Genomic DNA, 15966 nt, shown 5'->3' with positions numbered 1-15966 from the left:
TCAATAAATAATTTTGTAGCGGCTGCCATTTTCGATTCGATTGAAGAAAAAGAAGAGAGAGCTAGGCTCCGAATCCCTTCTTCACTATTCAATTAAGCTATGGGCCCCTTATTAAATAGGAAAATTTCTCTAGAGTCCCTCTTGTTAATTATTCAGAAAAAATTAATAATACAATTTAATCCATTTTAATTTTGGCCCTTGCTCTCTAAAAGAATTTATAATTTTATCTTATGTAATCAAAAGGGGCAAGCAAGGGCCTTGCCTCCCTTAAAAAAAATTGCTTTACAGTCCCTTTTCAAAATTTAATTTTTTTAACCTTTGGTTAAATGAAAATTTTTAATACAAAATTTTATAACTTTCTTTCGACGTCTGAGATAAAATTATTAACTTCGCCCCTGAATGTTAATATATATGGGTTGATATTTATTTTAAGACCCCTAGAAATTATATATGTGTGCGTGCATGCATGCGAGAGGGGTGGTGAAGAAATGTTTAAAATAGAAAGGAAAATAAAGCCTTCAAACTCACAAAAACAACAAAGTAAATGGCAAACACTGCAAAAACTCAGCCTCATGTGTCATAGTTGAGGTGTAAAAACTGCAAAAAGCCATTATTATATATGTAAAAGCAATCGATTTAATAAAAAAGAAGAAGAAACCTATTGTTGAATATACTGCTTGTCGCGGTGACATCAAATCAATACTATGCTCTCTTTTTTTTTAATATATCTGCACTCACTTTTAGGCTTTACCCATTCTACTCTTCCTCAATCCTTGTAATTTTTCATATTCTATTTAGTTGTTTGGTCGATTATCAGTGAATTTTCTTTTTTTTTCAAAAATCCCTAAATAGGGTTAAAATTTTATTTTTTTAACAGGCTATATCCATATATTACACTTATAATTTTACTTGTCAATAGAGCAAAAAAAATCAAAATGTAATTTTATTATTTTAGTAATATATAATCTTATATTTTCTAAAGAGATTATAAAGTAATTTTACCATTTTTCCGTTGGAGGGGCTAAGGCCTTTAGGCTGTGGATTTTGGCTTAGATCGGAGTGGTCTTGAATTCCGATTAGAGGTGAACGTATAAAACTAAATTTTGTTTTAAAAAATAACTTAAATTTAAGTTTTAACTTTTGAAAGGGTAAAATTTACAATTTTTTTTATTTAAACAACTAAAAAAATTAAATCAATTATACCATCCAAAAAAGGGGCCCATCAGAATAAGTCGAATTTGGGTTTTAAAACAGGTTAATTTTGAGTTTAATTTTTTTATTTAAAATTTTTAAATTAATTTGAATCGAAATCTGGTTTAAATAAAATGAGTCAACTCTACCCATCCGACGTGTAAGAGGGAGAAAGGGCAGTCAAAGATTTTAGGTTTGTAATGATTTAAAGAGGTTGGAATGTCTTTTACCCAAATGAAAATGATATTTAAGAAAAGGAAATAAAGGCCCCACTACAATATACTCTACACAACACAACTAAAACAAACAATAAAGAAAAGTAGTTTAACAAATATTAATTTAATAATACAAGAAGAAAATAATTAAAAGTAGAAAATAATAATAAATACAAAAAAAGAGAAAGCAAAATGTGATGGTGTGTCAGTTCCAGGTAGATTTCTTCATATAGATGGTGGGTCCATACATTGAATCCTCACCTATTGAATGATAAAGTGTTCTTTTTCTTTTAGAAAAGAAAAGCAAAGAATAAAAATAACTTAAAGAAATATATAAATTCATGAAAATATCTTCCTAATTTTTCTTGCTTATTTATGCATAATAAGTTTTTTAAATAAGAAAAAAGTTGTCTAAAAATAAATCTGGAATTAATATTAATTTTCTTTTTATTTTGAATTGAAGGTAAAAGATTATGTACAGTATTTAAGTTGGCATAAATTTGGGTGATCTTTTCAAATTTTGAATCTTTACAATGATGAGCTTAAAAGTATCAAAACCCTTCTTTTAATCATATATAGGACAATTTATATCATCTTTTTTAGCATGCTTTTATTTTTTAGTCATAAATATGGGAATTCTACAGTGAGTTGGCTACAAAATCCCCCTAAAAGTAAGTTTAGAAATGTTGTTATTTACAGGGTCGATTTGGTTTCTGAAATTGAAATTAAAAGAAAATTTAGATAAAAATAGTCTCGTTTAAAATATGAATTAAATTCCTACATGCAAAGTTTAAGCTTACTTCATTTTATGAAATATATCATTTTATTTTATTTATTTTAGATATTAAGTAATTTATATCATATGTTCATTAAATTGTATATAATACTGAATTTTAAATATTAAAACTATATTAAAATGTTAAATTAAATTGAAAATAGCATAAACTTTTGTAAAAGAATAATATGAGTGGGTTTAATACGGGTTTAAGTTAGATTTGAGCAAAATTTAATGTTCATATTTTGTCTCAGACTTTGACAAATATAAAATATGTCAATACTATATTAAGCATAACTCGAACCCAATTCATTTCATCCACCTGAAAATTTGAAATTAATAAAATTTGTTTAAAAAAGGTTAAAACTAATTAGTAGATAAAGCAAATATAATTTTAATTGTTTAATTTATCCAAGAAGGAAAGCAATGGTTATTATTCGTTCAACTTGTCATAATAAAAAACTTGAACACACAATAGAAAATATAGCTCGACGAAGTCACAGCTAAAGTGATCATATTGTTATTCGTTGATGTTATAAATCAATTTAAATTATATATCACTTATATTCTTTATATATGTAATGATGAACACACATATATATATATAAGATTAAATTATGGACCACTGGATTATCAAACTATATAATATTTTATATATTTAAAAGAAAAGAAAAGGTTTTGGTCCCCAAGCAAAATCCAAGTCTTATAATGTACGTAGAAGGATAGTAGGAGAGGCACATGCTATATGCCACCGTCATGCAAAAGCAATAAAAGTATCAATCCATATTGTTTAGGTCATGAAAGATTATGATACTCATTCTATAACAATTGAATAATATTTTTTTTGTCTTAATTTAATTGTGTCTCCAATGCTTTATTATTCTTTACACTTCCATTGTTAATATATTTTGCTACCCTTCAACTACAAGTTTGTTTTTTTTATTGGTAACCACGACATAAAAAGGTTTATATTAAGACATATGTATATAATATGTATTTCTAGATCTTATATAGTTAGAAGAGGGATAATTTTGATACTTTGAAAATAATATTTGGATAAAAAAATAATGTATTGAGTTTTGAATTTTATTAGAATTGAAATAAGGGAGGGTTGTTTGATAGAATCGAGTTAAGTTGTTTGAAATTATTTTGGATTAGTTAAGTCGATGCGTCTTGTTATATCAAAAAATAATATAAGGGCACAACCTAAAATGAACTTAACTAAGAGCCCGAAGAAACAAAATGCGTACAAGGCTTGAGTTGTGTTTGCTTCGTTAGCTAGTAATTAAATGTTAGTGTAAATCCTACAAGTCAATCATATTAGCTTGTAATCACTATTTTTTGTTATAAAGTATAAATTTGAGAAATTTATTTATCCGTGAGTAAAATGTTAAAGTTAGTGATGTTTGGAACTTGTTTAGATAAAATCCTAGAACACATATGATATTGTATAAGGAGTTACAATTATGAGATTCTTATGCATCAAAGTTGTGATTCTTAAAATGCTCTTGATCATCGTATTATCAAGATAAGACATCGATAATGCTCAGAGGTCGACATGTGTTAACCCTCCATACATGGGGATGTATGCAACTCATCTTATAAGTTGAAGCATGGGATACTTAAGCATGACATGTCGGTCTTTGTTATGAGAACAAGCACGCTAAACATGACCTGCTATAAGAGTTCCATTTGATATTTCACTCTAGTGTCTATGCAAATACTCTCATGTGTTGGTAATCTCATACTTTGATTCATCACGAAACGGGCCTATAATGACAAATGCTTAAGATAGTATGTTTTGGGTATAATATAAGGCATATGGTGGAGTGATCCAAAAGGACCCATCATCTCAAGTGATATGAAAGGATATATCATATATGTTCTTAACCCATATTAACCACAAGTACTTGGTCAAGACAACTAGCCTAAGTTAATATAAGGAAATACAAGACCAAAATGGATAAGCAAACGTAGGCACTGTGCCACACCTTTTAACTTATTTGAGACGTTTTGATGAAAAGATCAAATTACACATAAGTACTAAACATAAAAGGTTATATCCAAAATTTATTTATTTAGTTTTCAAAGACAATTCAAACTAAAGGATAGGGATAGTAACAAATTCATTTGAATCTTTTATATCCTAAGGCTATTATTATGCCCATACAAAATTGATAGTCGGTAGAGCAATAATCTTAGATTGACGATGACTAAAAAAAAATGTGGATAGGTGATGGGGAAAAAAGGTGTAAGTTGCGACTAAGAGCACTATGATGGTGGGCTCTTATTGTGAGCTACGACTGCAAAGAGTTGAATGGGGAATTTGAACAAGAAATGGCATTTTTTCAACCGAAAGTTGTAGATTGCTGAAGCCACACGAAGGTACAAGGATAAACACGTCATTGGCATAACCTTAAGCATAGATCACTGTTTAACCATCTTGAAATACTGGTATAATCTTTGTATAGATATTGAAGAAAAAAAAAAGTATGGACGGCTTGGCTTAGTGTCCCCACCCTACCTTTTGAGAGGGACATATGATTTCTTTTTTTTTGTTAGTTTGTGAGCTCTTACAGAAAGCAAAAGAAACTTCTTATCCTTTCCAAACGTTTTCACACAAGTCGTTACACTTGGAATCTACAAAAGCTTAATTCCCCCAATTATCATTCCATTATTTTATTCTCTTTATAATTTTAACCCCCTCAAACCATATTCTCATTCACTTACATCCTAATTCTCCCCCCCCCCCTCTCTCTCTATCTCTCTTTCTTAACAAAGCATCTTCAATGGCTCCAATGAGTCTCCCTCCCGGTTTTAGGTTCCATCCAACTGATGAAGAACTTGTTGCTTACTATCTCCACAACAAAATCACCGGTCGCCCCATCGAGCTCGAAGTTATCCCCGAAGTTGATCTCTACAAATTCGAGCCTTGGGATTTACCAGGTAATATCAAATTCAGGATCAGTGTCACGGGACTTTTTATTATGTATTTGATAGGATGGTTAATGGTAATGTAATGGTTTGTTGTTGTTGCAGATAAGTCATATCTACCTAGCAAAGACATGGAATGGTATTTTTACAGTCCAAGGGATAAGAAGTACCCGAACGGGTCGAGAACGAACCGGGCGACACGCGGCGGGTATTGGAAAGCCACCGGAAAAGATAGGGCCGTACAGTCTCAAAAGAGAGCTGTTGGCATTAAAAAAACACTGGTTTACTATAGAGGAAGAGCTCCCCATGGCATTAGAACCAATTGGGTCATGCATGAATATCGCTTGCTCAACTCTACTTTAAAGGTAATTTTATTTTATGTTTATTTATGAATTTCTTTTAATTTTACGAGTATACCATATAATTATTTATGACTGATTATTACGTGTAATGTAAGTACCAGCAAGTCATGATCTTTCTTTTTTTAAAAAATAGGGTTAATTTTATAAAAATCCTTAAATTATGAGTCAAATTTTAAATTAGTCATTAAACTTCAAAGCATTCCTGTTAAATATTATTAGTTTGAATCTAATCTATTAGTTCATATGTGTTTAGAATTGAAACCATGTCAAATACAAGTTGACATTTTAAGTTGACTGAAAGACTTGATTGAAACTATACTTTAGTTTGAGAATTCAATACCAACATTCTGAAATTTAAGATCAAATTAAAATTTGACCCATAGTATAATGATATATTATTATATTAACCCTTTAATTCATCTCTCTTTTTTTTCCAATTTCCCCACTTCTTTTACACACTTTGCATGATGGTCCTTCTTTTATATGAAGAAATTGATTTCACAATTTTGGTTAAACAGGATTGTTATGCATTATGTCGTGTGTTCAAGAAGAACATACAAATCCTTCCAAAAGAAGAAGAAGCTGTTGGAAATAACAACAATGTAGACAAGGAAAAACAATTACATGGTGAGGAAACAAGTGGAAATGAAATCCCTAAAGGCAGACAAGTTGAAATTGAAGATGAGAATTTAATTACCTCCTCTTCAGATTTGACTCAAGGAACATCTTATGAAACTGGTATGGCCATGGCAGATGATAATCAACCTCCATTTACCTCTGATGAAGCTAACAGTTCAGCTAATACTATATCATCATCTCTTGCCATGGATTTCTCCTCCAACTTAATCCAGGTAACTGATTTATTATTATTTTGGGTTTTTTTTAATAATGGAAGAGGGATTGGGTTGTTAGGACTTCGAATTCTGAACTTAATATCCGCTTCGATTTTAAGTTAATAGAAAGTTTTGTCACTGAACCAATGACTTAATCGACGTTAATATTTTGAATTAAATAATATTAAAGTCGTAGATTAAATATTAATTTAATTAATATTGCTATTATTATAAGTTTAAACATATTTAAACACGTAATATCTTTAGATTTAAAAGTTTATAAGTATTAAAATTTATTTTAGAAAGTAGGTTGAAATATAATTTTTTTTTGGCAGGTCCAAACATAATTGATTAAGACTTTTGTAACTATGAATATTGAAGATGATGCAAGATGAATCAATAATGATTAGCATGGCTCTTAGGTCATTGCAATGGCCCATCCCAAAATAGTACATAGATCACTTTTTGTTAAAATTTGATTTTAGTTTCATTGTGATGAAACTTAATTTTATATTTTAATTTGATATAGCTTGATTTTTAGCTGGTTCAAATAATTAACATTATTGATAATTTTAATTAAAATATTAATTTTTAAAATTACCCATTTCAATACAATATCTCCCATGAAACTTTTTTATTGTTGGAAAATATTTTTTAAGAAAAATTTATATCAATATTTTAACTATAATAATTCACGATATTAATTATTTGAATTAATTAATGATCTTATAAAATTTAAAAATAAATTATGTCAAATTAAAATGCATAGATTAGTTTCTAAATGTAAGGATAATAAAGGGACCAAAATCATAATTTAGTATTTAAAAATTTTTTTTGAGACTTTTGATTATCTCCTTTGCCAACCCTAGATTTCTAAGGCAAAAATATACTATTTGCTTTATCACTAAAGGCTTCAAAATCACTCTCCAAGTCTTCCCTTCTCAACACAAACACATGAAAGTACTATGATCATTTGATAAAAATGTGGGTTGGAATTTTAACTTTTTGATCTTAAGGCAATTAGCATAAGTACATCACCCACTTTTCCCAAAGCTCTCCACCCAATACATCTCACTCAAATCATGCCCCGTTCTTTCTTTTGACTCACCTAAAACTTCTTTTCTCCCTCATTTTCCACAAAGCTAACATCTCTCATGTCTAATGGACCAAGTAGCAAAGTTCAATATTCCTTAAGTAAATCCTAGATTTGAGTAACAACATTGAGAAAGCTTTACCTTTAGAAGTGAAGCCAATTTTTTTTGAAAGGGTCGAATTTAAATTATAATTTTTTAAAGAGAATTAAAAATATAATTTTGTTATTGTATTAAGGTAAAAAAAATTCAATTTTCCAAGGATTAAACTATAATTTTTTTGTTCTTAGAGAGAGCAAAATTAAATTTTGATTTTTAAGAAGAGTTGAAGTACAATTTTACCATTAAATTAACTTAAAACTTTATAAACACCCAAAAATTAAAGGAGCAATTTTTTAGTTTTAAGGAATTAGGGTCTCTGGCTACCCCTCTAATTTGTCCTTGTTTGCATTTGTTTAGGAGTCTGACCTGATTTAACTCCAGATTTAATCAAAGCCTAATATGATTACACACTGAAACTTTCAGAGATTAAAAGAGAAACTCCAATATCACTTAGTAAAGAAACTCCATTTTAATGATACTGTTGTTTCTTATTTGTATGCATATGAATGGAAATGCAGGCAGAAGGGTACACAAATGTTGAGTATCAAGTTCCATATCCACCATTAGAGCTTGAAGACTTCCCACAAATAAATTTATCAGAGACAAAAGCAGAAATGATGGATGAATACATGGTGTATGACAAGTATAAGGACTACATGAATGGATCTTTAGAAGAGATTTTCTCTCTTTGTTCCTCTCAAGATATCTCCATGCCTCTCTACATGCACCAAGATTAATCCAAAATACTAACAATCTTCTTTCTTTTCTTTTTTTTTTCCTTTTCTTTTTAACCAAAGTTACAAATTATTTGTCAATCACAACACGATAAGGCCACAAGTATTCTTGCGTTCCTTGTAGAAAAAATAGTTTTTTTTTTTTAAATTGATTGATTGTGGTTCAAAAGTTCTATTTCAATTTTGAAAGGAAAGTTCATTTTACATCTTCTCAACTAATGTATCATGTATATTTCTATTCACAATATAGTAAACTTGAATTTGATTTTAGCCACATTTTCATTAGTTGTTATATGGTCTATATATTTTTATTTTAGTCTTTATCAACGCAGAGCCTGAAATTTTTTGGGGCAGAATTAAATTGTATGTTTTTACAATAATAAAATGTAATTTCATCATTTTAATATAGCCTATATCTTTATAATTTTAAAGGATTAAATCAAATTTTATCATTTTGAGAAGGCCAAAATGCAATTTTATAAATATTAATTTATAATTTTATAAATTATAAAAGGTTTAAATTAAAATTTTACTATTTTATTATGTTTCATGCTTTCTTAATACAGGTCATGCAATGTCTAGTAATTTGTTTATTATAAAACTTTCGACCTTTAAGTATATAAAAATTGAAATTAATATAAAATTTAAAATTATAACTATAATAATTTGTAAATGCAACTACCAATTTCTTCAAATTAATAGAGATAATGACATGAATGGCACTTGAGTTTTTACAAATTATTCAATGTGATACATATCAATTTTTGTACCTAAAATTTCATTCCTCTACTCCGTTAATGGCGTTGTGTCTGACCAATATAAGCGTAACAGGCGACTTTTTTTCCACGTCATGTGACATGTCATCATCATCCTATTCAGTCACTATAAGTGACGAAGAACTGTTATTCCTAGCTTTTATTTACCCTTTCCATGGCAAGAATCCAATCAAAACCTTTTGCCAAGAATGATGAACCACTCGCAGCCCATAAGCTCTCAAAGCTATTACAGTCCCACAGCAGCCTCAAGTATCAACAGCTACTAAAGATCCAGTGCTAATCTCTTGGCCGAATTTTGATTTTGCATCTTGGATGAATAAAAATCTTAATTATTGTTAAAATATTGTGTTAATAACGCGTATTTTTCTGTTGTTGTTGTTGAAGAACGACATATTTTCAAGATTTTGTTCCCTAACTCTAAACAGAGTTTAGGGGCGCCTCTTAGTATATAAATAAGGCACCCTGATGGCGCACTGACCTTCTATACGCTAGAAATCATAGATTCAAACCTATAACCTTTGCATTATCAGCATGATAAGAAAATATTCAGATTATGCATGTTATGATCCCTCACAAACGCTACGTATATTTAAATTATTTTGTTTTAATCCTTTCAAGAAATTTCATATAATTAACACGATGAATTCAAGATGCTATTTTTGAAACACTTTCCAAAAAAAAAAATCAAATTTTGGTTGACAAATGACAATGAAAAAGAAACCATTTCCTTACCAATTTGATTAACCCTTTGTAACCTTACTTGTTACAACATAAATCATTAAAACAATTAATTGTTTCATTATTATCATGTAAAAGAAAAAATTTGTCTAGATGTCTTTGTACAAACAATATATTCTTACAACCTAACTTAAATGAAAAGCAAATATAGTAATCATAAATTTCATAAAACTTAAGTATAGTAAAACTATCCCACTAAAAATATTTGGATCATGCATAACCTTGTAAAGATGTAAAGGTAACTTAATTTATATGCGCACAAAATAGGTACCTTAAAATTTGATAAAAGTATCATAGAGATTTTTGTATTAAAAGTCGGATTGTATTTTGTTCTCTTTACTTAAAAAATGAGCAAACTAATCTCTGTACATTAGATTAAAGAGCAAAGTGATCCTTCCACTGAAAATTGATCTTTGTACCTCAACATTAGGTATATGGGGCACGTCATGTGTAACTATATGATTATTCCATCAACACTAGTTTTTAACTATAGAAATGGATGAAATTTGAACTGACAGAACCGGTTTGCTCTTTGATCTAATCTACAATAACTAATTTGCTCATTTTTTGAGTAAAGAGAGTAAAACGCAATCTCACTTGTAGTACAAGAGCCTCCATGGTATTTTTACCCTTAAAAGTTCCATCCAAAATCATCCATTGCTGCACACAGAAGTGTGGACTCAAGTAAGCCAAGGTCAAAGCTACCAGCACCACCCTCCATTAATGAACAATCCATATCAATTTTATCATCATTCTCTTGTTGTTGTGGTTGTGGTGCTGGTGGCAAGCTATCCACTCTTGGTTCTTCAAATGTTTCAACCACAGCATTAGCATCATCCCAAATGCAAGGATCACTTTCATACAACATGTTACCAAAGCAAGATGATGAAGAAACAAATGGGGTATCCATTGATGAACCGTAAAGGTTTTGAGCATAAGTAGTGTTAGGGTTTGGGCTTTGATGAGGGAATGTAACAACAGGTGGCGGTGGGTTCATCATCATTGTGGTGGTGGTGTTGTTGTTGTTGTTGTTGGTATCTTTAGCATGTGAAGTGATGTTGAAAACAGTGAAGGAACCATGTTGTGATTGTGATGATGGTGATGATGATGAATATTTGCATGCAAGTTTATTAGAAGCTCTTTGACGTGAAGAAAGGAGGTTGTGCGTTTTGGGGTCAAGGCCTTGGGAGAGTAGCTTTTTCTTGATGCAAGAGTTCCAAAAGTTCTTCACTTCATTGTCTGTTCTCCCAGGAAGATGCTTGGCTATTTGAGCCCATCTGTTAAATGATAATAAAAGCACATTATTCAATGATATGTACAAATGTTTACCAAGGGTCAAATTCCATAAAAAGTCCCTTTACTATGTGTTTTTTATATATATATATATATATATATATATATATATATTCCCAATTCACACACTACAGTGTGATAGTGAAGCAAATCACTGCCAACACACCCCACAGCAGCCGACACACCTACTATTCGAGCCCAAGCAACTTTTAAGGAAGGTGAATTCCCGGTCAATGGACCACAACTCAAGATTCGCATTTTTTATAGATTAAGTTCATATATGTATTTTCAATCCTAATGGTAGTTTTTTTCATCAATTCTATCAAATAACCTGAATTATTTTTATAAACATGTGATGATCTAACATATACACCTTGACATTTTTTTATGATTAGACATATAGCTGTTTAACTGTACAAAAATGCCTAGGTGGGCAACATCACCACATATATTAAAAATAGATCACTTAAAATTATTTGACAAAATTAATGGAAAAATATTTCCTCACGACTGGAAAATACACATTTCAAAAAAATAAAGAAACTAGAAATGATCAAACTATAGTGGAAGGACTAAATCCGCTAAAAACACATAATACATGGACTTTCTATAGAATTTGACCTTTTTCAAAGATATAAATGGAATCCTTTAATATAATCCGTATAGCTACCTGTTGCCTAAAATTCTATGAACATCAATGATTATCTGTTCTTCCTCAGCTGTGAAAGAACCCCTCTTCAAGTCTGGTCTTAAGTAGTTTATCCATCTCAACCTACAGCTCTTCCCACACCTCTGCAAGCCTGCCACATCAAAAATAACTATCATCTAAAAACTTGCATGACAACCCATTTTCACATGTTAATTTCAATGAGATTATGATATAGTACCAGCAAGTTTAGGGACAGAGCTCCAGCTTCCATGGCCATGGGTAGTGATATGTTTGACGAGCTTGTCATCTTCTTCAGGTGACCATAACCCTCTTTTAACCTTCTGTTTGCTGCAGCAACGATGGCCCATCCCTAAACACTCAGCTCATCAGCCTTTTCTTTATCACCACGGCCCTTCCATTCCCATTAAGAGCAGTTCACTCTTTCCAATTACTATTTAGAAGGAGACCTTGTCTCATATATATATAGAGAGAGAGATTTGTCATTGAAATAAGACATGTCAAAGTATTGGCGGTACATGTAAATTTACAAGTACATCCCAATGGAAGTTTGTGAAACACACAATATTGCATGGCTTGGACTAGGGTTAAGTGATTATAAATTTTGATATGAGGCAATGTATTAGGTTTTAGAGGATTAAATTAAAATTTTATAATTTTGGACTATAATTTTATACATTTTAAAGAGAAAAAATTATAATTTTTAGAGTGCCACCCTTTCCACCCCTTTGTTGAGTGGTAAAGAAGATTTAAATTTTATAGATATAAAAAAATACTAGAAAATTTTTACCATGTTTAAAGGTCGAACCGTCTAACTCAAATTTAGATTGAGTCAAGACCCAATATTATTGTGAAGATATCTTTTTTGTTGTACATTTCCTATTGACTCAAATACCTCTTGTAAGAAAAATCATTGTCAATTCTCATGTCAGTTTTGAAATCAACATTCAAGGCTACTAAATCAAAAGTTGTGGTTCACTATCGGAATATCAAAGAGTCTTGAATGAAATAATTTTTTTTTGTAAAAAAGAAAAAATATATTAAACATAAGGGTCCCATCCCATTGATAAAATGAAGGTGAAAGAAGATTTTGTCAATTGGAGTATGGAATTGGGTCACTTGTAGCTCACTTTTTCTTTTGGCGAGAGTGACACTCGTTACTTCACTTCTTTCTCACTCCTTGTATTTGTATTCTACAAAACACAATCAAATTAAATTTATTTATATATATAATTATTTTTTAAACTAGCAACTTAATTAGCTTTTTAGTGCTGATTAGCCTGTCTTTTCTTTTCTTTTTTTCCAATATGTTTTTTACATATGCTGTGTGTATTGGATCATCCATCGGAATGGGTCAAACAACAAAAGTCCGACAAAGAATATTGGTCCCTTAAAACCAATTATGTTAGAAAAGAAATGTGCTGGAATTTTAACTTAAGGTGCACTCATCTAGGACTTCATAGCGCCATCAAAATAGTTATAAGAATGGGATGAATAGTTTATAAATTTAATCTTAATGTTTATCTCTTTTATCATTACTAATTTTTGGGATGGATTGTTTTAATCCTCAACTTTCAAATTTTAGTTAAATTATTTTTATTAAAAGGAAAAGTCGCTCAATTGAGATGACTACGTTTATATATACTTCATTGTTGACGTAGATAATTTTTGAAAATTATTATAAATTATTATTTTTAATAATTCTATTTTTGAATTTTTTATAAAGTTACAAATTTAATAATTTAATTACTTTTCTATAATAAAAAGATTAACTTAACTAAATTTTAAATTTTGATTGAATGATTATTTGTTTTTGATCAAAGGTCTTGTGGATTAAGTATGACTAGTTTAAACTCAATTGATCTTTTAAAAACTCAACCTGTGTTGGTTGGATGGTTGGAATTAATTCAAGTTAAATTGGGATTTTAAATTTTTGAAAAATTGATTTCAGTTTGAATTATTTTGGATTTAGGTTAATTTTAAATTTGGGTCATTTTAGCTTGAGTCTCCGATTTTTCTTTTTGGTTTGTTCATTACAAGTCCAAAATATTTTAAATTCTAACTTATCCATGTTAGAGTTATTGCAGATCATTTGAGATTGGATTGTTTCGATTTTAAATTATTTCGAGTTTAGATTATTTCGGATACAAATTTATTTAGATTTGAGTGAATTTGTATTCAAATTGGACAAATTTTAATTAATTAAATCAAAACATTTTGGTTCGAGCATATCTAAAGTTCAACTCAAGTAACATCTATAATTGAATTTTGACAAGAATGAGGAGAGTACTTAAGAAGGTGAAGGAAAATTACAGAAACAAGTGCAAGAGTTGTTGGTGTTTTTGTCCTTAATTTCAGCTCTCAACTAACGACATGATGTTTTCCAATTATATGTAATATTGAATCAATTAATTTTATATTTTTTAAATTTTGTTTGTGGCATTTGATAGTCCATTTTAGGATAATAGATGGGTGGGGCAATTGCTTATGTTAATTATTTTCTTTTAAGTTTAGATAACTTAACATTATTGACAATTAGTTAAAGATAAATTAGAAGAATGAAGCATTAAGAAAATCCATAAAATAAAATAAACTTGTTTCATATTTCTCAATTCTTCAACTTGTCAAATCGAAGACACTAATCAAGTTGTCTTTATTTGTTTAATAGTAATGAAATTGACCAACCAATCATTCATTACACCCTTGCTTACTTGTTTTATTTGTTTTAAATTCGACCTTAAATTTCAAAATGTTTTAATTCTACTTTTATTAATCAAAATATTTAATATATCTAGTTGTTAATTTAAGTTTTAAATGTCAGTTCGAATTTAACATGGATCATACTTAAAACGTGTGGTTTAGATTGTAAACCGTTGTGTGCCAACAAATTGGATTTTTTGTGATAAGAACAAAGTGTAAATAAAAGTTTAGAATGTTGTTTTTTAATACGTGAAATCTAAGTTGGTCATGTAGTAGATATACATGTGTTTATAATTTAATTTGCATGTTTTAAACATACTCCATATTATATTTAAATTGGTATTTAATGCTCAATCTAATCATGTCGAAGCTGATAAAAGGGCATGATAGATTTGATAATGATATTTGAGAACTCGATTAAAATGTGTTTATGTTTAGGGACTAATTTAAAATCTAGATCATAAATTTAATGACTTCTGCTGAAATTAATCCAGTAAAACAATGGACCGGTTCAATTCGACAATATTCTATAAAGTTAAACCAACCAAATTCCAGTACAATGTGACCTGAAGTTGGGGTCTAATTAAAACTTTTATTTTTATGAAATTAATAATTTTTTTTAAAAAAAATCTTAAGCAACTTAAATAAAATTAAAAAAATAAAATGTATAATGGGAAATTTTAAAATTTTGGCAACCTAATTAAAATTATTTTTAGAGAAAAATGAAATTTTCCAGCCAAAGCCCCTTGGCCACCATGATGATCTGCCTCTGCCTACGCCTAAACGTAAATATATCATAAAATCATGTTAATAATTATATAATTATTGTAAATAATAATGGTTTTGCCACTTATTGTTTCTATCTAATATCTATTGGCCAGTGAACATAAATCAATTTGTGATTATCAACATCAATGACAGACAAAATATAGCTGTCATTAACATTCATCAGTTATAGCAACAATCATAATAACATTAATATTTCACCCCTTAAATATTTTATTATTTAGATTTAGTATTAGTTCAGTTGACACTTAAAATAAAAGATAAATTCGAGTTTTAATTTTTTTTATATGGTGAAATTGCATAATTATTTAATTTAAAATATAAAATTTTTAATTTTGACGTCTCAACTATTTATAATATTTTTCCCGAACCCCTTTTAAAAATTTATTGGTTGTGCCCCTATTCACACTGTTCTGATATAGACTTTTGGAATGTGCAATAGGCTAAAGCGAATAGAGATGTTCATGGGTCGGGTTTAAATTTATATTTTTTAATATTGAAATAGTTTTAGATGTATATTTTCATTTTTATAATTAAATTTAAAATAAAATTCTTTTTATTATTTTTGAACAGTAAAACAGACCTTTTGGGTGGGCTTAGGTAGTCAAGTTCGAGCTTGGACTTAAAAAAATTTTAAAACTGGATTTTAACCTGACCCGATTTATGAGCAGCCCTAAAATAGAATAATATCTTCTAAAAATGAATTTAATTTTTTAGGGGTTAAAAGATAAAATAAGAATTTAATATATATTTATATATTAACTCAAAA

At 29.2% G+C, this 15966-nt stretch overlaps 2 protein-coding genes across 2 annotated transcripts; one reads left to right on the top strand and one right to left on the bottom strand.

Annotated features, from left to right (window-relative positions):
* Positions 1-4784: 4784 nt before the first annotated feature.
* On the top strand, positions 4785-8399 carry LOC105792773 (NAC domain-containing protein 54). The gene is made up of 4 exons (XM_012621552.2): positions 4785-5127; positions 5221-5480; positions 5996-6328; positions 8022-8399. Exons 1-4 carry the CDS (start codon positions 4971-4973, stop codon positions 8238-8240), a joined length of 969 nt encoding a protein of 322 aa, XP_012477006.1. The 5' UTR covers positions 4785-4970; the 3' UTR covers positions 8241-8399.
* A 1722-nt stretch (positions 8400-10121) lies between these two features.
* On the bottom strand, positions 10122-12158 carry LOC105793743 (transcription repressor MYB6). The gene is made up of 3 exons (XM_012622589.2): positions 11932-12158; positions 11715-11844; positions 10122-11028 (listed from the first exon to the last, which is right to left on the bottom strand). Exons 1-3 carry the CDS (start codon positions 12059-12061, stop codon positions 10383-10385), a joined length of 906 nt encoding a protein of 301 aa, XP_012478043.2. The 5' UTR covers positions 12062-12158; the 3' UTR covers positions 10122-10382.
* Between the last annotated feature and the right edge of the window lie 3808 nt (positions 12159-15966).

Source organism: Gossypium raimondii, chromosome 8 (assembly GCF_025698545.1).
Source record: "Gossypium raimondii isolate GPD5lz chromosome 8, ASM2569854v1, whole genome shotgun sequence".
NCBI lineage: Eukaryota > Viridiplantae > Streptophyta > Magnoliopsida > Malvales > Malvaceae > Gossypium > Gossypium raimondii.
Note: the sequence above shows the minus strand (reverse complement) of the source record. Positions and strands in the feature narration are given on the sequence as shown.

What these genes read in the sequence shown, in the direction of transcription:
- LOC105792773 (XM_012621552.2), top strand. Translation starts at nt 4,971, where the DNA reads ATGGCTCCAATGAGTCTCCCTCCCGGTTTTAGGTTCCATCCAACTGAT. An exon ending in CGAGCCTTGGGATTTACCAG is followed by an intron (nt 5,128 to 5,220) that starts GTAATATCAAAT and finishes TTGTTGTTGCAG; the next exon opens with ATAAGTCATATCTACCTAGC. An exon ending in TCTCCTCCAACTTAATCCAG is followed by an intron (nt 6,329 to 8,021) that starts GTAACTGATTTA and finishes ATGGAAATGCAG; the next exon opens with GCAGAAGGGTACACAAATGT.
- LOC105793743 (XM_012622589.2), bottom strand. Translation starts at nt 12,061, where the DNA reads ATGGGCCATCGTTGCTGCAGCAAACAGAAGGTTAAAAGAGGGTTATGG. An exon ending in CTCTGTCCCTAAACTTGCTG is followed by an intron (nt 11,845 to 11,931) that starts GTACTATATCAT and finishes TTGATGTGGCAG; the next exon opens with GCTTGCAGAGGTGTGGGAAG. An exon ending in CATAGAATTTTAGGCAACAG is followed by an intron (nt 11,029 to 11,714) that starts GTAGCTATACGG and finishes ATCATTTAACAG; the next exon opens with ATGGGCTCAAATAGCCAAGC.